The sequence below is a fragment of the Elephas maximus genome, chromosome 10 (assembly GCF_024166365.1).
Source record: "Elephas maximus indicus isolate mEleMax1 chromosome 10, mEleMax1 primary haplotype, whole genome shotgun sequence".
Taxonomy (NCBI): Eukaryota; Metazoa; Chordata; class Mammalia; order Proboscidea; family Elephantidae; genus Elephas; species Elephas maximus.
The window spans coordinates 110,777,674-110,805,540 of record NC_064828.1 but is presented as its reverse complement, the minus strand read 5'-3'; the positions used below and the strand labels follow the sequence as shown (position 1 = coordinate 110,805,540).

The window sequence follows — 27,867 nt, the reverse complement described above, 5'->3', positions numbered from 1 at the left end:
CTCTCCATTGAGAATGATGTTGGGTGTTGGTTTTGTATAGATACCCTTTATTATGTTGAGGAATTTCCCTTCTATTCCTATTTTATTGAGAATTTTTATCAGTAAGGGTGTTGGACTTTATCAAATGCCTTTTCTGTGTTGATTGAGATGATCATGTGATTTTTTCTTTTGTTCTATTTCCATAGAATTTTTAATGGCTGATTTTTCAGAAGTAGATTGCCAGGCTTGTCTTCTGAGATGCCTCTGGGTGGACTGAAACCCCTGACTTGGGGTTAGCAGCTGAGTGCATTAATTTGTTTGTACCACATAGGGATTCTTGTGTTTAACTAGGAGCCCAGTATCTGTTTTGACTGTTTCATTGTCCCTTTTGATAGAAACTTTTCTGTTCAACATGCAGATTCCTCATTTCACAGTGTGTTAATGACTTTGGAATTAGCGAATTCAACCACCAGAGGTCTCTTCCTTAAGTTGGTGCCTCTTCTGTTTTATGCGGGATCTCTGGGTGAATGGCACTGGGTAATTTGTTCTTTACTTTGCCCTTTTACTTCTGTTTGTCCTTAGCAATATTAATCCTTCCCATTAAAAAAAAAAAAAATTTTTTTTTTTTTTTATTAGTTCTCCTAGGGAGTTGCTGGTGGGTGTCAGGTGCTGCATCAAGAGCACATGAAATATCTTACAAAGGCCTGGTTGTGAGTTCTTCAATGTCTCCTCTGAAGAGTACTTATCCTTTAAGTACTCCCCTGTGATTGTTTAATTTTATGTGTGAACTTGGCTAGACCATGGCTTCCAGTGCTTTGGCCAAACACTAGTTGCTGTCATGCAGTAGCTACATGTGATTAAATCAGTTGATCTTGGGAGAGCAGATGATCTTCCATAATGTAATCACCTTCCATAATGTAATCTAATCAATCAACCAGTTGAGGTCATTCCAGTATAGGGTGGATCCTAAACCTAATCACTTCTGATTTATAAAAAGATCAGAATAGACACACAGATACACACACAGGGAAGATGACTGCATGTGAGGATTATCTGTAACAGAGTGTCTTCTTGTGTGTGTGGCTCTCTCCATGTCTCTTCTCCCCACTTAAAAGACACCACTCAGAAGGGACTGGAGTTAGGATCCACCCTACTCCAGTATGACTTAACTGATAATATCTTCAAAGAGAGACCCTATTTCCCCAAACAAGGTCATGTTCACAGGTATACAGGGGTTAAGACTTCAACATATCTTTTTGGGGGACACAATTCAATCCATAACAAGGGGTTGGAAGTAGTAGTTTTCTGAGGTTCTTCTGTCTATAAAGTCTATAGATACAAGTCCTTATTGAGTGAACTGAAGTTGAAATTGGCTTGATAAACATAGATAAGTGGTATACATAATGGCTAAACATAAAAAGCTAAAACAATGTGATTAAAAACTTATTTATTAAATACTGCTATGTAGACAGCCCCAAGGAATTTACACGGTTTGGGTTTGCCTTACTAATAAGGCAAGCACAGATGAAGAAACCATATAACGAGCACTGCCACAGAAAGGAACACACTTTAAAGTAGGCTTTTGGGTATCTTAGTATTTGACCAGCCTCTTTAGTCTCTGTTTAAAAACTGTTATGCTTTCCCTTATTCTCACGAAATAATGTTAACTATGGAAGTGGTTACAAAAATGTGCTGGACTATAAGCTTTGTGCCAGAATGATAACCTGGAGTTACTCTGCTTGACCTGTCCTGTCCTCAAGATAGAATCAGAGGCAATTTTTTTGTAGGTAGGTTCATTTCTACGATGCCAATCCTCCTGGTTAATGCCACAGTATTTTAAAGATTAGTTATAACTATAAAACTAATATAAAAATTTAAACAGTACAGACACATATCAAGTAAAAACATTAAGCCAGGGATTTTCTGTGCAAACGTAATATGTAAAATGTACCCTGTTTACAAAAACGAGATAACTCACTCACTCTCCTCAGTAACTCTTTTAATTTGCTCAGAAGCACTCTGGGACAGATCACAAGAGGTGCAGGTGATGCTGCGTGCAGTGTCTCCAGATGGGGGTGGCTTGCAGTGGCAGTTGATGCACAGCGAGCCTGCGGACAGAGGCCACGGGAGCTGGGGACAGCCAGTCAGGAAGACCCTGCGGAGTCATGGGCACAGCACTGCAGCCTGCATGGGAGAAGGAGATTCTGGCCTGTCTGCTTCGGGAGATGCAGAAGCAGCAAGTGGCCCAGTGGCTGCAGGTGGCCATCATGAGCAAGGCTGTTTTGGGGTCACAGTGCTCGGTGCCCTGTTTCAAGCAGCATGCCTTCCAGAAGCAGCTGGCTGGAGTTCTCCACGTAGGGCTGGTGCAGCCACATTGACAAGTAGCTCAGGGCAAGGTCGTGGTCCGAGGAGTGCGCCAGCTCCTCAACAATGGTGCGCTTCAGGAGCAGCTCCTTCGCGTACATGTCCGAGAGCCTGCGGGAAACCGCATCTGGAACAAATGTGTTGCTACCGTTAGCTGCAGTGGAGTCAGCTCCTGACTCATGGTGACCCCACGCACAAAGGACTGAAACGCTGCCCAGTCCTGTACCACCCCCATGATCGGTTGGGGATCAGACTATTGTGATCCATAGAGTTTTCATTGGCTGACATTCGGAAGTAGATTGTCAGGCTTTTCTTCCTAGTCTTAGTCTGAAAGTGCCACTGAAACTTTTTCAGGATCATAGCAACATTCAAGCCTCCACTAGCAGAGGGGTGCTGGCTGTGCATGAGGTGTGCTGGCCAGGAATCGAACCAGGTCTCCTGCATGGAAGGTGAGAATTCTACCACTGAACCGTTGCTGCCCCCTTTCCCCCAAAATAAATGTTAAGACTTCCCGTAGTGGTAATAATCAAGGAGGTGCTCTTGAATGGGGGTGAACCAACACTGTTAGAAGTGCCTTGTTAAAAGCCAGAATCACCAACAGCACTGAGGTAGAGAAGGTCGAGCTGGGTCTTTATCACTCCGGCTGGTGCAGATTAGTAGAATTAGATAACAGGAAGAGGATCATGAAATTAAAAATTAAATGTAACGTTTTCAACTTAATTCTTAGGTGACCTGCAACAGTAGATTCATATCAAATGGACAATATTTCAATAAATACATTACATCAGGAGATTTTATCCTTTTTTCCCTTATTTAAAAAGGGAAGTCTCAAATCAACATCAAATAGCTTAGCCCTTCTTTTGAGCTAATAAAGCTAATAGTCGCCCCTTAAGAAGAGTCTCTGAGAGCTTATTTGAATTTTGAGTTCCATTTCTCCCAATAGTTGTCCTCCTGGGGGCTGGCTGAACTGACCTCGATTTACCTTAATAAAACAAACAAAAAACCAAAACAACAAAAAGAAGCCTTTCTTGCTCCCCCCAAACAGGGTAAGATTTCTGTCCTTACAGAGGCAGTAGAGTTTGTCCCGCTCACTGGCTTTAAAGGGCTAATAATGGCAACTTGCTTAGTGGGTCTCTAATTGCATTTCATATTGATTACCAGTTGCTGTTGAGTTGACCCAACTCCTGGTGAACCCACATGTGTCAGAGTAGAACTAAGCTCCACATAGTTCTCAGTGGCTGATTTTTGGTAAGTCGATCACCAGGCCTTTCTTTCAAGGTGTCTCTGGGCACACTCGAACCTCCAGCTTTTCAGTTATTGGCCCAGCGGGTGTTCGCCCTTTGTACCACCCAGGGACTCCTTATTAGGTAACTAAATCCAAGAGGAAATGCTCATTTTAAGATGCCCCCATCTTGTTCCCTCTCAATGGTTCCTCTTGAATTGAATTCTAAAACCTTGTCAGCTTCTTAAGGCGTCATATCTAAGTGAGATACCAAATGCTCTTAAGATCTCTACCCCCTGAATATCGATGCAGAAAGAACTACTTACAGAAATCGGCAGTGGGCCACGTGTGGAACAGGAGCGGCCGTTGGCTCTCCTCTCCATAATGGTAATTTTCTAGGTCACAAATGCCTTTGGTGGTTGAAGTCAGCTTTTCCATCTTCACCTGTATTTTGGTCTGAAAAGATGTTAACTTGGAATATGAGAATATTACTTGAAATTTAATCCAGTAGGATTTCAGAGCTAAGAAGTATATAAGTCTGTTGAGACCAAACATCCAGTAATGAAACACTGTTAACTCTCTACGTGTGGCAAATTTCAAGGGAGATGTGGGCAGAGCTGCTATGACTTCATTAAGCTGATTACTTAATAAACCCCAGAAGGGCAAGTGTGCCGAGTTCTGCTGCCCTCAGATTTCTGAATGGCACTAATTTTTTGCCTCCGAGACTGGGAGGGACCTGGGTGCCAGCTCTTGCTGTTTTTGTGAAATACAAGAGAGAAAAGGCATTAAATAAGGAGTGCACTTCTGTCTCACTTTTATTAACTGCTTCCGAGTATACAGAAACTTCTCAAGCCTCGGTTTCCTTAGTTGTAAAACGGTAATGACGCAAGGCAAACCTACACGATCCAGAGGAAGGAAATCATGATGCCAAGCTCCAGGCTCAGCCCTGTAACTGCATTATCTGCACAGCAACGTGGGGCAGATAGTCATATCATCCCCACAGTGCAGATGAGGCAGCAGAGGATGACAGGGTGCCTGCTTCCATAGGTTCAGTGAGTTAATATTTGTGAAGCATCTAGCTGGAGCTATCTAAGCATTTGCTGAAAGAACTGCAGAAAAAACTCAAGCCTTGAGTTGCAACATTGAAGGATTCTACGGGGAAAATACTAAACGATACAGGAAGCATCAAAAGAATATGGAAGAAATACACAGTCACTGTACCAAAAAGAAGTGGTCGACGTTCAACCATTTCAGGAGGTAGCATATGATCAAGAGCTGACGGTCCTGAAGGAAGGAGTCCAAGCTGCACTGAAAGCACTGGTGAAAGACAAAACTCCAGCAATTGATGAAATACAACTGAGGTGTTTCAGTAAAGGGATGCAGCATTCGAAGTGCTCACCTGTCTATGCCAAGAAATATGGAAGATAGCTACCTGGCCAACTGACTGGAAGAGATCCACGCTTGTGCCCAATGCAAAAAAAGGTGATCCAACAGAAAGCGGAAACTATAGAACAGTATTATTAACATCACGCAGAAGTAAAATTTTGCTGGAGATCACTCAAAAGCAGTTGCAGCAGTACATTGATAGGGAACTGCCAGAAATTCCAGATGGATTCAGAAGAGGGCATGGAACAAGGCATATCATTGCTGATGTCAGATGGACCTTGGCTGAAAGCGGAGAATACCAGAAAAACATTTACCTGTGTTTTACTGACTATGCAAAGGCATTCAATTCTGTGGATCATAAGAAATTATGGATAACATTGCAAAGAACGGGAATTCCAGAACACTTAATTGTGCTCATGAGGAATCTGTACATAGATCAAAAGGCAGTTGTTCAAATAGAACAAGGGGATATTGGATGGTTTAAAGTCAGGAAAAGTATGCGTCAGGGTTTTATTCTTTCACTATACTTACTCATTATTCAGTCTGTATGCTAAGCAAACAATCTGAGAAGCTGGACTGTATGAAGAAGGATGGGGCATCAGGATTGGAAGAAGACTTATTAACAACCTGCATTATGCAGATGACACAACCCTGTTTGCTGAAAGAAGACTTGGAACACTTACTGATGAAGATCAAAGACCACAGCCTTCAGGATGGATTACACCTCAACATAAAACAAAAATCCTCACAACTTGACCAATGAGCAACATCATGATAAATGGAGAAAAGATTGAAGTTGTCAAGGATTTCATTCTACTTATATCCACAATCAACGTCCAGGGAAACAGCAATCAAGAAATCGAACAACACATCGCACCAGGCAAATCTGCTGCAAAAGGTCTCTTTAAAGTGTTAAAAAGCAAAGATGTCATCTTGAGGACTAAGGTGCGCTTGACCAAAGCCATGTTGTTTCCAATCGCCTTAAATGCATGGGAAAGCTGGACAACGTATAAGGAAGACTGAAGAATTGATGCCTTTGAATTACGGTGTTGGCAAAGAATATTAAATATACCATGGACTGCCAGAAGAACAAACGTGTCTTGGAAGAAGTACAGCCAGAATTGCTCATTAGAAGTGGGATGGTGAGACTTTGTCTCTCATACTTTGGACATGTCATCAGGAGCGATCAATCTCTGGAGAAGGACATCATGCTTGGTAGAATAGGGGGTTAGCGAAAAAGAGGAAGACCCTCAAGGAGATGGATTGACACAGTGGCTGCAACGATGGACTCAAGCAAAACAACGATTGTGAGGATGGCCCAGGACCGGGCAGTGTTTTGTTCTGTTATACACAGGGTTGCTACAAGTTGGAAGTGACCTGACGGCACCTAACAACAACCCACTGCCGTCGAGTCGATTCCGACTCATAGCGACCCTATAAGACAGAGTAGAACCGCCCAACAACAAGCATTTGTTAAATAAATAGGTGAAATAAGGAGTCCTGTGGTGAAGTTGTTAAAGAGCTCAGGGTACTAACCAAACGGTAGGCAGTTTGAATCCACCAGCTGCTCCTTGGGAACCCTGTGGGGGCAGTTCTGCTCTGTCCTGTAGGGCCACTATGAGTTGGAATCGACTTGACGGCATGTAACAGGTGAAGTAACTCTGGAATTGCAGACTTAAATAGTATTTAACCAGTTGCCATAGTCGATTCCAACTCATGGCGACCCCATGTGTGCAGAGCAGAACTACACCCCACAGCATTTTCAATGGCTGATTTTTCAGCAGTAGATGGCCAGGACTTTCTTCTGTGGTGCCTCTGGGTGGACTCGGAACAGCCAACCTTTTGGTTAGCAGCCAAACGTGTTAACTGTTTACACCACCTAGGGACTCCCAAAACTGTCAAGGTCATCAAAAACAAAGTCTGAGAAACTGTCACACCAAGTGGAGCCTAAGAAGACATGACAACTAAATGTGATGTTGGCTCCTGGGACAAAGAACATCAGGGAAAACGATGGAGATCTGAATAAAGTATGGACCTTAGTAATGATGGATCAATATTGATTCATTGGTTGTGGTAAATTACCAAACTAGTGTAAGATGTTAGTAACAGGGAAGACTGGGAACAGTTTTGGGGAACGCTGCACTATCTGCTCCATTTCTCAGTACATCTAAGACTCTTCTCAAAAATAGTCTATTCAGCACTACTTGACCAAGGGAATGTCATAGATGCTTCATAGACACACCCAAACGCCCTGAGGGACTGAGTTACTGAGCTGAGGGGTGGGGGCCATAGTCTCAGGGGACATCTAGCTCAGTTAGCGTAACATAGCTCATAAAGAAAATGTTCTACATCCACTCTGGTGAGTAGCACCTGGGGTCTTAAAAGCTTGTGAGTAGCCATCTAAGATACTCCACTGGTCCCACCCTTTCAGGAGCAAGGGAGAATGAAGAAAACCAAAGACACAAAGGAAAGATTAGTCCAAAGCACTAATAGACCACATCTACCATGGCCTTCACCAGACTGAGTCCAGCACAACTAGATGGTGCCTGGCTACCACCATTGACTGCTCTGACAGGGATCATAGTAGAGGGTCCCGGACAGAGCTGGAGAAAACTGTAGAACAAAAATTAAAATCACAAAAAAGGACCAGGCTTACTGGTCTCACAGAGACTGGAGAAACCCTGAGAGTATGGCCCCTGGACACCCTTTTAACTCAGTGCAGAAGTCACTCCTAAGGGTCACCCTTCAGCCAAAGATGAGACAGGCCCATAAAATAAATCAAGACTAAATGGGTACACCAGCCCAGGGGCAAGGACGAGAAGGCAGGAGGGGACAGGAAAGCTGGAAGAATGGGAATGGGGAGAGTGTTGACATGTCGCGGGGTTGGCAACCAATGTCACAAAACAAGTGTTTTAATTGTTTAATGAGAAACTAATTTGATCTGTAAACTTCCAACCAAAGCACGATAAAAAATGTCTATTAATAATAATAAAAAAACTTAATTGATGTAGGAACCTGGGTGTTAGGAAGCCTTAGAGGCCATGTGGTCCACTGTGTGCAGAGGGGGACCTGGGCACGGTGTTAGGAACCCTGAGCCACGCGGTGATGCCCCCTACCTGCCCCATCTCGGTCCCCTTCCCGGCCTCCTGGTGAGGAGCTGTGAGCCTGCCTGCCTCTCCCGTCACGTGGGCTTGCTGCCCCTCTTTCATTAAGCAGGAGCAAGCCACAGCTCAGAGACCTGGACAGGGAAGCGGTATTCCGGTGAAATTTTTATGGCATGTTTTTTTTTTCATTATTATAGAAAAACATTAGCAAATAATACAAGATTAAGATAAAAACTGTGAGGTAGGTATAAGAATGGATTGACTTTGTGAATGCTGTTCTAGTTCTACCCAGGAATTAATTTTTTTTTAATCCTTTTTAAAAAATATTTAGTTTTTCATTTGCTGACAAGTCCACTCTGACTCACGGTGACCCCACGTGTCAGCACAGAACTGTGCCCCAGAGGGCCCTCGATGGCAGACACGTCAGAAGTAGGTCACCAGGCCTTTCTTCTGAGGCACTTCGGGGGGACTTGAACCTCCCACCTTTTAGTTACCAGCCCAGCACAGTAACCGTTTGCACCACCCGAGGACCCCCCGGGAATCAATTCTAGAATGATGTTTTTAAGAAACCCACCAAATAATCATCCCACCTGTGGGGCACATTCCCAGTGAGAACATGCCACCTTCCGGGAGCCCCTTCCGGATCTGGACTTAGTCACTGAGCTGTTCTCCAGTGTGAGCCAAAGCTGGCAGGGCCCAAGGGCCTTATCTCCCTGCTCCAAGACCTCCAATGCCAGCATTCCTGCCCCACGTCCTGTGACAGCCTTTTGGCTACGATGGCAGTTGTTGTGTGCACCGGTTTCTCCATTTCTAGGCTAAAGCTAGTTCCTCCAAAGTCTGACATGGTCCTGTCTCCTCACTCACCACCAGTCCCCTCTGAGCATGTGCCCCAGGAGTCATACTGCCTGCTGAGGACCTGACCAGGAACAAGGTGGAGATGCCACCTCCTTGGCTCTCGTTAATGCTACCAGGGCCACCCGGGCTTTCTTGGACAATCTCAAGATCTCCACAAGCCCAAACCCATCGGCTGCTTCCAGGACTTGTGCTGCAGGGTGGGGGACCCAAGGGCAGGCCCCCGCATTTCACCTGGTATCGCTCAGTCCACCAAGCCTACTTGCTGAGTTTTCTGGACTATGACTCTACCTCCTACCATATGAGGTACTTCTCCCAGGTCGTCCCTCCTCAGTTCTGGTCAGTCGGGCTGAGGAAGGAGTCCTGCTATACCAGACTGCTACGTCAGAACAGGAAGAACAAAGAATGAATGGTAAAAATCAATCGATCAAATTTGACAAGGGGTGTTGGTGAGCTGCACACCATGATTGATGTAATTGGGGTCACTAAATTGTACACCTGAAAAATGCTGAATCGGTAAATGTTGTGTTATGTATATTTTCACAACAATTAAAAAAAAAAGAATGGGGAGAACCATGGATAGACAAGGAAAATCCATCCATCCATCCATCTATACACTCTCCATCCATCCATCTACTCTCCATCATCCATACATCTACTCTCTACCCATCCATCCATGTATACACACTCCAACCATCCATCCATCCACTCTCCACCTATCCATCCATCTATATACTCTCCATCCATCCATCTACTCTCTACCCATCCATCATCCATCTATACACTCTCCATCCACCCATCCATCCATCTATACACTTTCCATCCATCTATATACTCTCCATCCATCCATCTACACACTCTTCATCATCCATCCATCTATACTCTCCATCCACCCATCCATCCGTCTATACTTTCCACCCATCCATCTATATACTCTCCATCCATCCATCTATATACTCTCCATCCATCCATCCATCCATCCATCCATCCATCCATCCATCCATCCATCCATCCATCCATCCATCCATCCATCCATCCATCCTCCAACCATCCATCCATTCATCCACTCATCACCCATCCATCCACTCTCCCTCCATCCTTTCACCCACCATCCATCTATATTCCATCCATCCATCCATTTTCCATCTATCCATCATCCATTTTCCATCTAGCCATCCACCCACTCTCTATGCATCCATCCGTCCGACTGTCCGTCCGTCCGTCCACCCACTCTCCATCGTCCATCCACTCTCCATCCATCCATCCATCCATCCATCCATCCATCCATCCATCCATCCATCCATCCATCCATCCATCCACCCACCCATCCGTCTGTCCACTCTCCATCCATCTGTCCACTCTCTCCATCCACCATCCATCCATCCTGTCAAGCCCCAAACTGAAGGCTCCCTCGTCTTCCTCATCGTCCTGCCCCTCTTTAAACACTCTTCCTAATGCTGCGTGTAAATGTATTGAGCTGTAAATTAGAATATGTGATCTAAAAAGAGCCACATGGCATTTAAAAACAAAATACTTTCCAGGTTTTTTTTTTTTTTTAACAATATATAGAAGTCACATCAATATGTGTCAAAAGCATTTTCATCTTAACACAGTTCCAAGATTCTGTGAGTTGTTTTATACCAGAAAGGAAGACAGTGGGTCAAGTGTGAGAGGTTCTGGTGGGAGCTGGTGGCATGTGGAGATGACAGCCATCGATAAGTGCCTAAATCTAACTGGCTGAGACAAGCAACTCTGGGCCAAGTGTCGTCAACTCTGTTGGCTGTTTAGATGATTTCAATATGGAAACTTAACCACTCAGTCTCTTCTCTTTCAGGAATAACAAGTGCATTGACTCTTCTGCCCATGCAAAAATACTTGCCATAATCAAATGGATGAATTTGGGAAAAATGCAAGTGGCCCATTTTCAATTGATTGTTATTTACTACGTAAATTTCAATTGATTATTCCATCTATGTTAATTCCCTACGGCTCCAGAAGTCCTACATCCAGAACTCACTTACCTGTAATACAGACGTCAACATGGAGATAAAACAAAGAAAACAGTTATCACGAAACCCACACACCTTATCCCACAGAAAAGGCACCTAGCAACGTTGGCCTGCCTATGAGTGATGCTCAGAATAAAGCTGTGGTATCGACTTAAGTGTCCAGGTAAGGAGGCTGGGCAGTGGGGCAACTACCCCGAGGCAAAGGGGAAGGCAGAAGCACAGAAAGCAGACACGACAATTACAAAAACTACTCCCTATCTGTCCCCGTGTCATACTGTCGTGGCTTGTGTGTTGCTGTGATGCTAGAAGCTATGTTACTGGTATATCTAATACTGGCAGGGTTACCCATGGTGGACAGGTTTCAGCAGAATATCCAGACTAAGACAGACTACAAAGAAAGGCCTGGTGATCTACTTTGAAAAATCAACCAATGACAACCCTATGGATCACAACAAAGTATTGTCCGATACAGTGCTGGAAGATAAGCCCCTAGGTTGGAAGTTACTCAAAATACACAGTGGCTGCAACAGTGGACTCAAGCATATCAACAATAGGGAAGACAGCACAGGACTGAGCAATGTTTCATTCTGTTGTACATAGGGTCTCCATGAGTCAGAGCTGACTCAATGGCAATTAACAATAGTTTACTTAGAGAAGTCAAACAGCGCCATAAACCTCAAAAAGTCCTGAAGACATCTACCATTTCAGTCATAAAGAAAAGGTTAAATTACCCAAATGTTCTCAATGTACACTTTTTTTCTGAAAATTATAGTGCTTCTGAAACCATTACACATCTTACAACTGATGTGATAGTTAACAGGATGGTGTTTCTTTCCTGAAAACCTCTTTGAAACCTGTCATCTTATAATTGCTGGAATCCTCAATCTGAGTAAGTGGTATCTTAGAGAAATGAGTTCTGTTTAAAAAGGCAAGGAAGTGTGTGAGGCATTAAAAAATTTTCATCTCACAACAGAGAACCCCTGAGGGAGCAAGAGAGCAGTGGGATGCAGACCCCAAATTCTCATAAGACCAGACTTAATGGTCTGAGACTAGAAGGACCCCGGTGGTCATGGCCCCCAGACCGTCTGTTGGCCCAGGACAGGAACCATTCCCGAAGCCAACTGTTCAGACACGGGTTGGACTGGACAATGGGTTGGAGAGGGATGCTGGTGAGGAGTGAGCTTCTTGGATCAGGTGGACACTTGAGACTATGTTGGCATCTCCTGCCTGGAGGGGAGATGAGAGGGTGGAAGGGGTTAGAAGGCAGTGAAATGGACACGAAAAGAGAAAATGGAGGGAGAGAGCTGGCTGTCTCATTAGGGGGAGAGTAACTGGGAGTGTGTAGAAAGGTGTATATGGGTGTATATGTGAGAGACTGACTTGATTTGTAAACTTTCACTTAAAGCACAATAAAAATTATTAAAAAAAAAACTTTCATCAAAAAAGGTTAAAATGTAAAGATTTTGTACGTTTGCTGGCAAGCTTCGGCTATCCAAGTTAAAATATGAACAAACCTTATTGCCTGTGTCTGGCAAAGAGAGAAGGTGTTGCTATATCCATGTTTGGTGGCAGGCATGGTGGATGCTGAACACTCAGTCATTAATTCATTCAACAAACATTTACTGAGAGTCTTATATGTTTGATCAGGGACTAGTAAACTATGGCCCTTGGGGCAGATCAGGCCCATCACTTATTTTTCTATGACCTGCTAAGAACAGTTTTTACCCTTTTAAATTGTTTCTGTTGTTAGGTGCTGTTGAGTTGTTTCCAACTCATAGCGACCCTATGCACAAAAGAACCAAACACTGTCTAGTCCTGCGTCAGCCTCACAATCGTTGCTAAGCTTGAGCCCACTGTTGCAGCCACTGTGTCAATCCATCTCATTGAGCGTCGTCCTTTTTTTCGCTGACCCTCTGCTCTACCAAGCATGATGTCTTTCTCCAGGGGCTGATCCCTCCTGATAACATGTCCAAAGTATGTGACACGTAGTCTCACCATCCTTGCTTCTAAGGAGCATTCTGGTTGTACTTCTTCCAAAGGCAGATTTGTTTGTTCTTCTGGCAGTCCATGGTATTCAATATTCTTCACCAATACTACAACTCAAAGGCGTCAATTCTTCTTCGGTCTTCCTTATTCATTGTCCAGCTTTCACACACATACGAGGTGACTGAAAACACCATGGCTTGGGTCAGGTGCACCTTAGTTCTCAAGGTGACATCTTTGCTTTTCAACACTTTAAAGAGGTTCTTTGTAGCAGATTTGTCCAATATGTCTTTTCATTTCTTGGCTGCTGCTTCCATGGCTGTTGATTGTGGATCAAAGTAAAATGAAATTCTTGACAACTTAAATCTTTTCTCCATTTATCATGATGTGGCTTATTGGCCCAGTTGTGAGGATTTTTGTTTTATGTTGAAGTGTAATCCATACTGAAGGCTTGTCTTTGGTCTTCATCAGTGACTCCAAATCCTCTTCACTTTCAGTAAGCAAGGTTGTGTCCTCTGCATAACAAAGGTTGTTAATGAGTCTTTCTCCAACCCTGATGCCCTGTTCTTCTTCATATAGTTCAGCTTCTCAGATTATCTGCTCAGCATACAGATTGAATAGGTATGGTGAAAGGATACAAACCTGACACACACCTCTCCTGACTTTAAACCATGCAGTAAGTATCCCCTTGTTCTGTTTGAATGACTGCCTCTTGATCTATGCACAGATTCCTCATGAGCACAACTGAGTGTTCCAGAGTTCCCATTCTCCACAATGTTATCCATAATTTGTTATGACCACACAGTTGAATGCCTTAGCATAGTCGATAAGACACAGGTAAACATCTTTCTGGTATTCTCTGCTTTCAGCCAGGATCCATCTGACATCAGCAATGATATCCCTGGTTCCATGTCTTCTTCCGAATCCAGCTTGAATTTCTGACAGTTCCCTGACGATGTATTACTTGAACTGCTTTGAATGATCTTCATAAAATTTTGCTTGCATGTGATATTAACGATATTGTTCGATAATTTCCACAATCCGTTGGATCACCTTTCTTGGGAATAGGCATAAATATGGACATCTTCCAGTTGGTTGGCCAGATAGCTGTCTTGCAGTGCTTCCAGTGCTGCATTCCTTTGTTGAAACGTCTCAATTGGTATTCCATCAATTCCCGCAGCCTTGTTTCCTGTCAATGCCTTCAGTGCAGCTTGGACTTCTTCCTTCAGTACCATTGGTTCCTGTTCATATACTTCCTGAAATGGTTGAACATTCACCAATTCTCTTTGGTACGGTGACTCTGCATATTCCTTCCATCTTCTTTTGATGCTTCCTGTGTTGTTTAATATTTTCCCCATAGACACCCTTCACTATTGCAACTTGAGGCTTGAATTTTTTCTTCAGTTCTTTCAGCTTGAGAAATGCTGGGCATGTTCTTCCCTTTTGGTTTTCTATTTCCAGGTCTTTGCACATGTCATCATAATACTTTGTCTTCTCAAGCCCACCTTTGAAATCTTCAGTTCTTTACTTCATTTTCTCTTTGCTTTAGCTACTCGAAGTTCAGAGTCTCTTCTGACATCAGTTAGGTCTTTTCTTTCTCTCCTGTCTTTTTAATGACCTGTTGCTTTCTTCGTGTATGATGTCCTTGACGTCATTCCACATTCCAGTGTTCGATGTGTCAAATCTATTCTTGAGATGGTCTCTAAATTCAGGTGGGATATACTCAAGGTCATCCTTTGGCTCTTGTTGACTTGTTCTAATTTTGTTCAGTTTCAACTTGAAGTTTCATATGAGTAATTACCAGTCTGAGCCGCAGTTGGCCCCTGGCCTTGTTCTGACTGATGATATTGAACTTTTCCATTGTCTCTTTCCATAGATGTAGTTGATTTGATTCCTGTGTATTCCATCTGGGAAGGTCCATGTGTATAGTTGCCGTTTATGTTGGTGAACAAAGGTATTTGCAATGAAGAAGTTGTTGGTCTTGCAAAATTCAATCCTGCGATCTCCAGCATCATTTCTACCACCAAGGCTGTATTTTCCAATTACCTATCCTTCTTCGTTTCCAACTTTTGCATTCCAACCACCAGTAATTATCAGTGCATCCTGATTATATGTTCGATCAATTTCAAACTGTAGAAGTTGGTAAAAATCTCCAATTTCTTCATCTTTGGCCCTTGTGGTTGGTGCGTAAATTTGAATAATAGTTGTATTAACCGGTCTTCCATGTAGGCGTATGGATATTATCCTATCACTGACAGTGTTGTACTTCAGGATAGATCTTGAAATGTTCTTTTTGATGATGAATGTGATGCCATTTTTCTTTAAGTTGTCATTCCCATTCCCAGCATAGTAAACCATATGATTGTCCAATTCAAAATAACTAATACCAGTTTATTTCAGCTCACTAATGCCTAGAATATTGATCTTTATGCATTCCATTTCATTTTTGACGATTTCCAATTTTCCTAGATTCACACTTCATGCATTTCAGGTTCTGATTATTAATGGATGTTTGTGGCTGTTTCTTCTCCTTTCGAGTTGTGCCGTATTGTTTTTTTCAACACTTTTAAGTGGTTAAGAAAAAAACAAAAGAATAATATTTTGTGACTCATGAAAATTAAATGAGATTCAAATTTCCACATCCACGAATATGGTTTTAGTGGCACACAGTCTCGCTTACTTGTTTACATATTGCCTGTGGCTGCTTTCTTGTTGTTCAGCAGAGTTGAATAGCTGTAACGGAGACCGTAGAGTCCATGCAGCCCAAAACGTTTACTCTCTGGCCCTTTACAGAGAGAGTCTGCCAACCCCTGTGCTAGGTGAACAACTTCCTATGTATGTCAGCCCAGGGGGTAAGATGAGATATTAAATAAGTCACAACAAAGAACTGGGATGGATACTTCTATTATGAAAGCACTGAGCGCTTTGAAAAATGAATTATCCTAAGGTTCAAGGTAGCTTCCCTCCAGCAGTGGTGCCTCAGTTAGACCTGGAGGAGCAAGGCGTCAGATAAAAGTGGAGAAAGGGCCCCTTACAGAAGGTACAGGCCCAAAAGTAAGTAAGCAAGAGGGTGTGTGATGGATTGAATTGTGTCCCCTAAAATGGTGTGTTGGAGTCCTAACATCTGGCACCTGTCAAAGTGACCCTGTTTAGAAATAGGGTCTTTGAAGACAGAGTAAGGTGCTTTCCAATCAAAGAGGAAAACAGACACAAAGAGACAGACAGAAGGATGCCATGTGACTGAAGAGGCAGACATAGCTGCAAGCCAAACAACGCCAAGGATTGCTGGGTGCCATGGGACATTAGGGGAGAGGCATGGAACAGACTCTCCCTCAGAGCCTCAGAAGGAATCAACACCACTCAAACCCTGATTTCTCACTTCTGGCCTCCAGAGCTGTGAGACAATAAATCTCTGTTCTTTAAAGCCACCCACTTAGTGGCATTTTGTTAGGGTAGCCCCAGGAAACGAGGACAGGTTGTCAGAGGTTCATATGCTGTGCTGGAGCTGGGAGAAGAGTGGTGAAAAAACAGGCCAGAAACGGATGCAGGAGCCCAATTCTGGTGGACCTTGAAGCCATGCTGAGCAGAAAGCATGACAGAGAGAACGCCTGGAGAGCATGAAGCCAGTTAGGAAATGTGGGCGTAGAGAGAAGTGGCTCGATATAAGAATATTGAGGAATGGAGCCACAGGGCATGGTGAGCAGTGGTAACGCGAGAGCAAGAACCCAAAGATGGCTCTTAGGTTCTGGTGCTGACGTCTGAGCAGGTGATGGTGCCACTTACAAGGACAGAGGGACAGGCTGATGGCAGGTGGAGCTCGGAACTCATTTTGACGTTCTGCATGTGCAGCGTATGAAGGAGAGGCATCTGAGTGGCTGCATCCAGCAGGCAGATGGTCAGACACAGCGGCAGCTCAGGGCATGCTGGGCTCTACGGATCTGGAGGTGAGCAGCACAGAGCCCTGGAAGTGGTTCAAATGGCCCTGGGCGACGCCTAGGACAGGAGAAGCAGAGGTTCTAGGACAGCATCTTGAGAAATATCAAGATTTATGGGACAGATAGAGGAAGGGAGACCAGCAGAGGAGGCTGAGGAGGGAAGAAAACAAATGGGAAAGCCAAAGGAAGAAACGGTCTAGAGAATGAAAGAATTGCCAGCAGTGTCGAGTGCTGCCAAGCAGTCAAGCAAACACCAAAAAATGACCATCGGACTCAGCAACAATGACTGGAGGCCAGAAGGTGTGGATCTTACCAGCCCATCCAAGGTGGCCTGCAGTTCCTCACACAGCGTCTCAAGTTCCTTATTATATCCTGGATACGACTTTTCTTCATCTTTATCGGCAGCTGGGCTGCAGCTCTCTAATTCTACCTTGTCTTTACTCCTGGACAAAATAGAAAAGAACAGGAACAAAGTACACTCTTGAAGCTTACCTGCCTCCTTTTGTTATGATAAATCCTAAAGAACTCAATATCCACATTATTACTTCTGACATTTTTTACTAGCACTGTTGTTTCATGCCATTATAATGTTTACTTATTATATTACATACACAATGAATGTATCTGTGAGTTACTCTATTTTGCACTAGATTAAGTCAGTTAAGTTTTGCCAATGGGTGGTATTCTTGGAGTCTGGTGCAGTGCTAGGGTGCGAAGACATGGATCCTGGCCTCAAAGACTTGATCATGTAAGATTATATGTTGCTTAAACTGAAAGCTGCAGCCCATGGGGCAGAAAGTACATCTAACAGGGTCACAATCAACATTTTAGAAAAAAATTAAGCAGATTAAAACAGAATAGAAAGTACCAGAGAGTATCACACATAGTAAGGGTAAGAATTGTTTAATGGAACTTGCTGAGCAGGATTCCACCAGGAAAAGACAGCAGAGGCTGAAAGTGTGTGATGTGTTTGAGGAAATGGCTCGAGAACAGGTTGGTGAGAGCCAGGGAATGATGCCAAGGAACTAAGACTCTAGACTATAGACAAAGGTAAGCCGGAAGATTTTTTGTTTACTTATGATTTTGAGAAAATAAAATTTATATATGTACATATTTATAGACATTAAAGTTACATATACATTAAAACAAAACAGTTGTGGTCTAGTGAATTCTGACTCACGGTGAGCCCATGCGTTGCAGAGTAGCATTGTACTCCCCAGGGTTCTCGTGGCTGTGACCTTTAGGAGGTAGATCTCCAGGCATTTCTTTTGAGAGTCCAAACCACCAACCTTTTAGTTAGCAGCTGAGTACTTAACCATTTGTGCCACCCAGGACTTTGTATGTTCTAAACATATACTTTATTCTTTTCATATATATACATGTATATCAGCATACAGGTACATACATATGTATACATATACACGTACGTATACACATATGGAAACCCTGGTGGCATAGTGGTTAGGAGCTACAACTGCTAACCAAGAGGTCGGCAGTCTGAATCCACCAGGTGCTCCTTGGAAACTGTACGGGGCAGTTTTACTCTGTCCTATAGGGTTGCTATGAGTTGGAATGGACTCGACAGCAATGGGTTTTATATACATATATACATACAGGCAGTCCCCTGATTACGAACAAGTTCCACTGCTAATGCTGTCTTTAAGCTGAATTTGTACGTAAGTTTGAACAGTTAGGTATGGTTTGTATCTAACGTCAACTAATCAAATGTTCGTCTTAGTATATAGTATACCTTTCTATGCATAAAAAACATTAAAGAAACACTTTCAGGTACACCAAAATATCTTTAACATAATAATACAGTAATAATAATAATGTTTTGATGCATGTCCCAAAGTAGCACCCATTCATTACGATGAACCATGTACGTACCTTGAATTTTTAACATAGGCTTTATGGGGATTGGTTCATAACTACGGGTTTAAAGTAAGTTGGACGTTCGTAACCTGGGGACTGCCTGTATATATAGATCTGATTCCAACTCATAGTGACCCTACAGGACAGAGTAGAATTGCCCCATAAGGTTTCCAAGGAGTTGCTGGTGGATTCAAACTGCTGACCTTTGGTTAGCAGCCAAACTCTTAACTGTACTGTGCATATAAACACATTTAAAGAATAATAAAGCAAATCCTCCAATCAGAATTGGCATTTGCTAACATTTTTTCCTAATTCCTTTGTCTTCTTTTATGAAAGACATTACAGCTAAAGATGAAGTCTCCTTACCTACCACGCCAACACCCTTTCTTCCCTGAGTTACCACTATCATGACTTAGAGACTCTGGCTTTCCAATCTGGTTTTATAATTTTGTATAGAGATGTAACTGCAAATAATACATACTAATACTTTGTGTTTAAAAATATACATGTACAGTTCATACAGCAGGTATCATTTTACCACTTGCTTTTTTGCTCAATATTTTATCTTTTAATTTATCCATGTTGATAACTACAGATCACCCTTCCCACTCTAAAAGACTCCCACGAAGCTTCTGCTCCAGTTTTACAGGTGAAAAGCTCAGAGCGTGAGGAACTCTATACATACTTACAATAAACTGATCTTCAGGTTGGCAATACTGTTTGCAGTAGCAAAACCTGCATCATTGAGGGATTCCCATTTCAGGATTAAATTATGCCAATCGGCTGCATTGTCCTTAATTTTTCTTGCACTGACAGACAAAACAGGTTTTCTGGGAGTTGCAACTCCAAATGTCTTTGCTGATATAGAGTAAAAGAAAAATAATCATTATAAAACTTAAGATCATAGCTGGACGCTGCCTTGAGCGTTATGCTCTTTTAAGATCTATATGGGATCAAATTTACAACACCAACTCAAACTATTAGACAGGAACCTTAGGGGCCAGTGAGTTTATGTTCTGATGAACAACTCAGAAAAGGAAGGTGAGCATGGTTGCACAACTCGAAGAATGTAATTAATGTCACTGAATTGTACATGTAGAAACAGTTGAATTGCTGTATGCTTTGCTGTGAATATTCTCAGCAACAACAAATAAAATGAATTATACATATTTAAAAAAGATCATAGTTGGAGGGCAAATGTCTTTATAACTTTCAATATTAAAACTATATGAAATGCTGTATCAACTAGACAAATAAATGTGGTGGAAACGAAGATGTCTGGGTGAATGTGAAAGTTTGTTTCCTGGAACAAGACAAAATACAACTCTGTTTACGTTTAAAGACTCACCAGGTATTGTTGAAGATGACTTAACTCACAGGCTAGTAGGGAAAGAGGCCAGTAATGAGTCACACAACTCAGGCCAGAACAAGGTAAGCATAGCGGCTAACAGCATAGTGGAAGTTTCTTAACCCAACCGGGCCTCGGATTCCCCATCTGTAAAACGGGGTTGATAGTAGGACTTCATGGGGTTACCGTGATGCTCAAATGAGCTGACACATGTGCTTTTAACACTCCTCGGCACAAAGTAAGCACCCGCTGAATGATAGATTCTATTAGATATTTCTGATTGAGAGCTCAGAGAAGAATTTCTGGAGGACTTGGGCATGCAAGGCTTGGCAACCAACGTGCTCTGCTAATACTAATTTATAACGACGAGAATTACAATTAGAACATAGGCAACTCAGCTAGAGCCTTTGCATACATCATCCCATCGCGTTGTCACTTTACACCTGAAAAACGTTAGGCTAGGCAAGTCTGACTGGCTCCTGGGCAGACTACAGAGCCCGCACAGGGCCAACGAGCCGGGGCTGGGGCAAGCGCACGGGCCCCCATTCAACCGTGAGGGTTTCCCGGGCTCTGCTGCAGTCCGCGGTCCGGGCCATTTAAGATTCGCAGCCTTCCCACCCCGGCCAATCGGCCTGTCTCACGCACCTTCCATGCCGCCGGCTGATATCCCGGGAACGAGACCCGAAGCCCCGCCCACGCCCGCCGGAAGCGCGCTGCATCACTTCCGCCGCGTCCGCTTCCACTTGGGCTCTGCCTCTCTATCTCCGGAAGGAGCGGCTGCTGGTCGGCGGTGCCAACCCCGTTGCCAGGGAACAGGCTCCCGGCAGGCCCCGCGGCCCCGAGTCCGTCCTTGCCTCCTCGGGCCCGGCCGGGCCGACGAGTCCGGAGGGGCCGCCCTGGGAGGTGAGTCCGCTATGCCGCGGGCGCCCCCACGCCCGGCCCCGCGCCCCTTCCTCGGCCGCGCCACGCTCCGCCGGCGCCTCGGACCACCCTTCCCTTGTTCGGCTCCTCAGGGTCTCCACTGCCCCTGCACCCATTTCCCCGGTCCACCCGCGGGGTGGCCGGACGGCCAAATGGGACAACACATGGGAGCGCCGAGCTCGCCGCCTGACTCGGAGCCGGCGGTCACCGGGGGGAGCTGGCATCCTCGGCTGCCTGGGTCCCCCGACATCATTCTCAGGCCCGCCGCCTTGCGCGCCCCGTCTCCCCTCGCCCCTCCCACGCCCGCGCCGGCCCGCCCCATCTGCCCCACCCTGGCCCCGGGCTGCCGGGCTGCAAGCACTTTAGTCCTTTGGCGGATGTTGCCTCTGCCCGTTCCCAGCCCCCTGGCCCTGCATCTGCCCACCAGCGCGGCACCAGGCCTTGGCGCGTACCCAGTAGGCGCTCAGTAACTGTTCGTTGAATGGATACGTGGATGACTCCCACCTTGGCCCTACATTTCGGCCTGGGCCACTGAGCTCCATTTTCATTCTCAGTAGAATGGAGGTGATAATTGTTTCCATCCCTGGCTTGGTGATAGAGTTGAGTCAGGGCGTGGAAGGTGCTTAGCACAGGTGCTTAGGTGCGGTAATATCAGTAATATTGCCGACACTTTTATTTTTGGGTTTTGCTGTATTGGGTTCTTTTTCTCATTCCTCCAGCCTCTTCTTCATTTCTCTCCTGACTTACTAGTTTCTCCTTTTACTCCCATTTCTCTTCAGTGCTCTTTAGTCTTTCTCACTGAAACGCAGGGATTTTATTTTGTTGATTCTGATCCATTTGTTGGCACGATGTGGGATACCAACCTGGGTGCACCCTTGCTCCACCTATCAGAGAGATCAGTTATTCTCGGGGTTGACTGCCTCTTTGCAGCCAAGGCCTTGCAAACCTTAAGAAAAGAAGTTATAGGAAATCCCCAAACCCAGATCCCAGGCATGGGCAGAATCTGGGAATAAAGTCCCTGTAGTTTCCCGTGGCCACCAGTGACTTGCTCCAGGCCTTTTAAGCGGCAGGTCTTTTTGTACTTCCTCACAGGCAGCCACCATGTACTTTGATAAGTCCCTAACCTTGCGTAACCCAATATATGTCCCACGTTTTTTCGTTCAGCAGGTAGTTATTTGGGGTCCGTAGTGTGCTAGGCTCTAGGGATGCTGTGGTAGACCAGACAGACCCAGTCCCTGCCTTCAGGGAGCTCACAGTCTGGCCTTTGCCCTTTCAAACCAGAGAACCAGCAGGTGTGGGCATAGGGGATGCTCTGTTTGAGTTTTCAGAACTGAATTGGAAACAGGAGGTGGAGAAAATGGCATAAGGAATAGTTTTCCTCTGAAGGAATGACTTGTTGCCGTCTAGTCGATTCCGATTCATGGTGACCCCATGTGTGCAAAGTAGAACTGCTTTATAGGGTTTTCAAAGCTATGACCTTTCAGAAACAGATCACCAGCCTGTCTATGGTGCTTCTAGGTGTGTTCAGACCACCAGCCTTTTGTTAGTAGTCAAGTGCTTAATTGCTAGTACCACCTAGGAAGTAGTTTTTATTGGGCTTAAGTTAGCCTCATTGCCCTTCAACAGAAGAAGGGTGGCTCCTACTGTGTGTGTTTTCAGTTTTCCCTTTGAGAAGTCACCCTTCAAGTTTGAGGAGAGTCTTCTCTCATGTTAGCCACTACCGTGGAAGCGATTTGTACAGAATGTCTACTGGAAAAGAGGAAGGAAACAGGCATGGGGCAGAACAGTTGATTGAACTTGGAAAGGTAAAGAACCCATCAGGAAACAGGTATACACATAATGACAAGCTTTGGTGTCGAGCATGGAGCGATTTCTAGATAAAATGACAACATCTGGGAGCTTGGTAGAATCAGGAGGGAGTAGTTGATGAGCTTTGTGAACTGCTGAGGTATAAGTAAGCTATTGTTCACCATGTGTGTTTAGTTTAAAATGAGTGTACTCTAGTCCCCCCTTATCTGCACTTCCATTACCTGTGGTCAGCCATGGTCCAAAAATGATAAATGAATATGGAGCATGATGAAATCTTGTGTAATCGCTCTGTTATTTACATAACTTTTATTACAGTATGTTGTTATAATTGTTGTGTTTATTATTAGTAATTGTTGTTAATCCCTTACTGTACCAGTTTATAAATTCAACTTTATGGTAGGTATGTATGCATAGGACAAAACAGTATCCATACGGTTCAGTACTCTCCATGGTTTCAGGCAGCCACGGGGCAGGGGGAGGTCTTGGAGCATATCCCCTGCAGATAAGAGGGGACTCCTGTATTATTTGGACCTGGACATAAGAGTGCAGTGATTTTTGCATAATGGATGAATATAGTTTAGGGAGAGTGGTCTTATATTTAGGGCGATCATACTTGGGCCGGTCTGGCACAGTGTTTTGAGAGAGAGAGAGATTATTGTAACAAATGCGTTTTGAATGTTGATTGTACCACTCTATACTGGTCTTTCCAAGCAGCACAGAGTGTACACTAGAAGGACAGGCAGAGACTACAAAGAGTCCATTCAAGGAGAGAAAACAGAAGATGACGGTGCTGTGAAATACCGCCCCCATAGAGTTCTAAGTATCTGAGGCTGTCTTCAAAGACTCCCTGGTAGAGGAGAGCTGGGTCTTAAAGGGTGTGTAGGGGGAACAGAAAAAGCCCTTGTGGTGCATTGGTTAAGTGCTCGGCTGCTAGAACCCACCAGCCGCTCCACAGGAGAAAGATGTGGCAGCCTGCTTCCATTAAGATTATAGCCTTGGAAATCCCAGTTCTACTCTGTCCTCTAGGGCAGCTATGCTTCAGAATTGACTCGACAGCTTGGTTTTGGTTGGTTTTTTAGAGGGAACGGAAGTGTCATGGTGTGGTCAGGGCTCCTTGTGCCTGGAGCCTAGAGTGTGTGGATTAAAGAGTGGCCTGAGAGAAGTGAGACAGAGACCAGTAGTCAGAATGTATAACTTTGGTGCTTGAGTTAGGCCTTAGCCTGGGAGCCCTGGCTGGCCAGCATGGATGGGGGCAGAACAGCGACAACGCTTCATCCTGTGTTCGGCTGTAAGATTTTAACACTTAAAAGAATTAATAGATGTTGTAAGGCAGACTTTAAAAACAACACAGGCATGGAGGAGAGAATCCTTAAACCATTAGTGCTGTCACAGCTCTCTGGCAACACCTGATCTTTCTACTGCTAAGTGGATGATTTAGACTCTCCATTAGTCCTATCTCCCATTTTGAAAAACTGCCCATCAAGGTGGCACTTGGGTGCTATCAGTCAGCAATAAAGGCCAGCTGGTGGCTTCCAGGTTTATGGGATTGATGGCACTAATGGGGAGGAGCATTGTGACTTGAAGAAGAAATGGCATGGAGCTGTGTGGTTTTTTTTTTCTTTTAAAATCTGAAATATCTGTGACCAGAGAAGCATTATTGAATTTAAAGAGTGGATTAGGAATATGATTTTGTATAAGTATTCATTCAACAAACATTTACTGAGCATCTACCCTGTGCCAAAGATTTTGATAGATACTGGAAGTTACATAAAGGAACCTTGGTGGTGCAGTGGTTAAGCGCTTGGCTGCTAACTGAAGTTTCGGCAGTTCAAACCCACCAGCCGCTTCACGGGAGAAAAATGGGTCAGTTTGCACCTGTAAGGATTATAGCTGTGGAAACCCTATGGGGCAGTTCTACTCTGTCCTGTACGGTCGCTATGAGTCGGGATCGACTGGACAGCAGTGGGTTTGGGTTTTGTTGTTTGTTTATAGCCAATTCTTAGCCTGTTTGGCTTTGGTGTTACATTGGTAAGCAAGAGAGACTTCGTGTTGCTTACATTCTCATGGGAGAAGTGGTCATTAAACTAGTTACAAAAGGAAGTAATTAGAGATTGTGGTCAGTATTGTGAAGGGCATAAGTAAGGTGGTGTGATAGAGAAAAGAGAGGACTGTAAAATACTTTTAAGTAATCTGGTCAGGAAAGCCTTTGGACGCTAGGGCTGAGGAGATGCCCATTCTGGGCAAAGGAGTTCTCAGTCCTGAGGCAGGGAAGAGCAGGTAGGAGGCGGGGGGTGGCGGCTAGAGTTTGGAGGCCACGTGGAGAGGGGTAGAGATGCAACTGGGAGCCAGGGGAGGGGTCAGACAGCACAGGGCCGTGGAAGCCACAGGTAAGGCATTTGGCTTTTATCCTTTAAGCACTGGGGAGCCACCAAAGGGTCTTGACTAGGGTAGGTGGTAGTAAGGTCTGATTTCGCTCTCAAAGAGCACATTCTTTTTTGGTTTGTTTTTTAATTTTTTGGTAGCAGCTTTATTAAGATATAATTCACATACCATACAATTCCCTCATTTAAAGTGGTTCCCAATAGTTTTCAGTATATTCGCAGTATTATGCAACCATCACCACAATCTAATTTCGGACCATTTTCATCAGCCCAAAAAGAGATCTCTCACCCGTTAGCAGGCACTCCCAGCCCCACCCTGCAGCCCTACCCAGCCACCGATCTACCTTCTCTACAGGTTTACCTTTTCTGGATTTTTCATATAAATGGAATTATGTAATATGTCGTTTTTTTTACCTGGCTTCTTCCACTTAGCGTAAGATTTTCAAGGTTCAGCCAAAGTCATAACATGAATGAATTCTTCATTCCTTTTAATTGCCAAATAAATCCACTGAGTGGACATACCTCATCTTATTTGTCCATTCATCAGTTGGTGGACGTTGAGCCGTTTCTACTTTTTGGTTATTATGAGTAATCCTGCTGTGAACATTTGTGTACAAGTTTTTGCGTGGATGTATGTTTTCATTTCTCTCCAGTGTGTACTTAGGAGTGGAATTGCTGGCTCGTATGGTTAACTATGCTTAACCTTTTGAGGAATTGCTAGACTGTTTTCCAAAGCGGCTGCACCATTTTACATTCCTACTAGCAGTGTATGGGGCACCTATTATCTGACTTTTCGGTTCTGGCCACCCCGGTGGGTGTGAAGTTGTATGTCATTGTGCTTTTGATTTGTATTTCTCTGATGGCTAATGATATTGAGCATCTTTTCATGTGTTTCTTGGCCATTTGTATATTTTCTTTGGAGAAATATCTGTTAAGAACCTTTGTCCACTTTAAATTGAGGGTATTCGTACTTTTTTTGTTGTTGAGTTGTAAGAGTGATGCAGTGGTTTAGTGCTTGGCTGCTAACCGAAAAGGTTGGCAGTTTGAGTCCACCAGCTGCTCCAGGGGAGAGAGATGTTGTAGTCTGCTTCTATAAAGATTACAGCCTTGAAAATCCTGTGGGGCAGTTCCACTCTGTCTTGTAGGGTCGCTATGAGTTGGAATCAACTTGATGGCAATGGGTAAGAGTTCCTTATGTATTCTAGATACAAACCCCTTACAGATGTAGGATTAGCAAATATTTTCTCCCTTTCTGTGGTTTGTCTTTTCACTTCCTTGATGAGAAGCACAAAAGTTTTTGATTTCGGGTAAGTCAGTTCATTCTGACTGGTGTGTATGAGAATAGGTCCTAGCGGGCGGGCGTGGAAACAGGAGACCATCCCTGGAAGACTGGCACAGTGGTCCGGGTGAGAGATGGGTGCGACCATAGGGTTGGTGGGATGGACCAGGTTTGAGGTGGGTTTGGAGGTAGAGTCGATGGAATAGGGTGAAGGACTGTTGCGGGGTGAGGGGGAGGTAGGAATCAAGCATGGTGGATTTCAGCTTGAACAATAACGGTGATTCAAGCTGTGATTTGGCTCTTACCTGGCACAGACTGATGATGGTTTTTAATCCTTGCTGGAGACTGGCAGGCGAGTTCTGCGCTCCCTCACAAGTTTGAAGTTGCTTTTGGTGCCATTATCATTGGTTGTGCCAAGGAGATGGTCCCAGGGACTCTGACCACCCATAATAGCCATTAATACCTCCTAAACCACTCCAGGTGTCCCTTGTGGTACAAACAGTTAAGCACTCAACTCCTAGCTGAAAGTTTGATGGTTCAGGTCCACCCAGAGGCTCCTTGGAAGATAGACCTGGCAATCTGTTTCTGAAATGTCACAGCCTTGAAAACCCTGTGGAGCAATCTTACTCATTTCCCAGGGTCCCATTGGGTTAGGATTTGGATTTGGGTCTCTTTTTTTAAAAAAAAAAAAAAAATTATTTTTTTGATGGAGGTATAGTTTATATGGAAACCCTGGTGGCATAGTGGTTAAGTGCTATGGCTACTGACCAAGAGGTCCACAGTTTGAATCTGCCAGGCACTCTTTGGAAACTCTATGGAGCAGTTCTCCTCTGTCCTGTTAGGGTAGCTATGCGTTGGAATCAACCTGACAGCAGTGGGGTAGTATAACTTATATATAATAAAATGCACAGATATTAAGTGTTCAGCCATGTATACCTGTGTGACTACCACCATAAAACAAAGTATAGAACACTTCAGTCTCCCCAGAAGGTACCCTTCTGCTCCTTTCTAGTCAGACCCCTGTCCTTCCACCATCCCTTCTGACTTCTGTCAGATTAGATTTGCCTGTTTCTAAAATTAATATAAATGGCTTCATTCAGTGTACATTCTCATCTCGCTTATTTTGCTCAGCAGAGGATTTTTGACATACATCCAAGTGGCTGTATCAGTAGTTGTTGTTTTTTTATGGTAAAGCTGTATGTAACGAAACATTTGCTATTTCAGCTTTTTTTACGCATACAATTCAGTGACATTAGTTACGTTCATCATGTGCAGCCATCGCAGCTCTCCGTCTCCATATTCCTCCATCATCCTTAACGGAAGCTCAGGGCCCGCTAAGCAATGACCTGTTGCCCTCCCTTCCCTGTCTAGTAACTGCTAATGAGCTTTGGTCTCTACGCATTTACCTACTCTAGATACT

The 27,867-nt window shown here is 44.2% G+C and overlaps 2 protein-coding genes across 6 annotated transcripts in view; one reads left to right on the top strand and one right to left on the bottom strand.

Annotated features, from left to right (window-relative positions):
• Positions 1-1,392: 1,392 nt before the first annotated feature.
• Positions 1,393-20,852, bottom strand: CINP (cyclin dependent kinase 2 interacting protein). 2 transcript variants are annotated; one of them, XM_049899672.1, is made up of 5 exons: positions 20,703-20,838; positions 19,399-19,567; positions 17,148-17,277; positions 3,892-4,021; positions 1,394-2,470 (listed from the first exon to the last, which is right to left on the bottom strand). In XM_049899672.1, the coding sequence occupies exons 1-5, from the start codon at positions 20,707-20,709 to the stop codon at positions 2,268-2,270; spliced, it is 639 nt and encodes a 212-aa protein (XP_049755629.1). In that variant the 5' UTR covers positions 20,710-20,838; the 3' UTR covers positions 1,394-2,267. The 2 variants fall into 2 exon arrangements, with proteins under 2 accessions (XP_049755630.1, XP_049755629.1); XM_049899673.1 differs by lacking the exon at positions 19,399-19,567 and having other exon boundaries at positions 1,393-2,470; positions 20,703-20,852.
• A 24-nt stretch (positions 20,853-20,876) lies between these two features.
• Positions 20,877-27,867, top strand: part of TECPR2 (tectonin beta-propeller repeat containing 2) — a 127,272-nt gene continuing 120,281 nt past the window's right edge. For all 4 annotated transcript variants that reach the window (XM_049899641.1, XM_049899640.1, XM_049899639.1 and 1 more), the window contains exon 1: positions 20,877-20,960. The gene's annotated coding sequence lies outside the window, so the exon portion shown is untranslated. The remainder of the gene's footprint in view (positions 20,961-27,867) is intronic.

Coding starts and splice junctions, on each gene's coding strand:
- CINP (XM_049899672.1), bottom strand. Junction 4,022..17,147: donor AGGCCACCTTGGATGGGCTG/GTAAGATCCACA, acceptor ACATCTTTTCAG/ACCAAAATACAGGTGAAGAT. Junction 2,471..3,891: donor GTGGCCCACTGCCGATTTCT/GTAAGTAGTTCT, acceptor CATTTGTTCCAG/ATGCGGTTTCCCGCAGGCTC.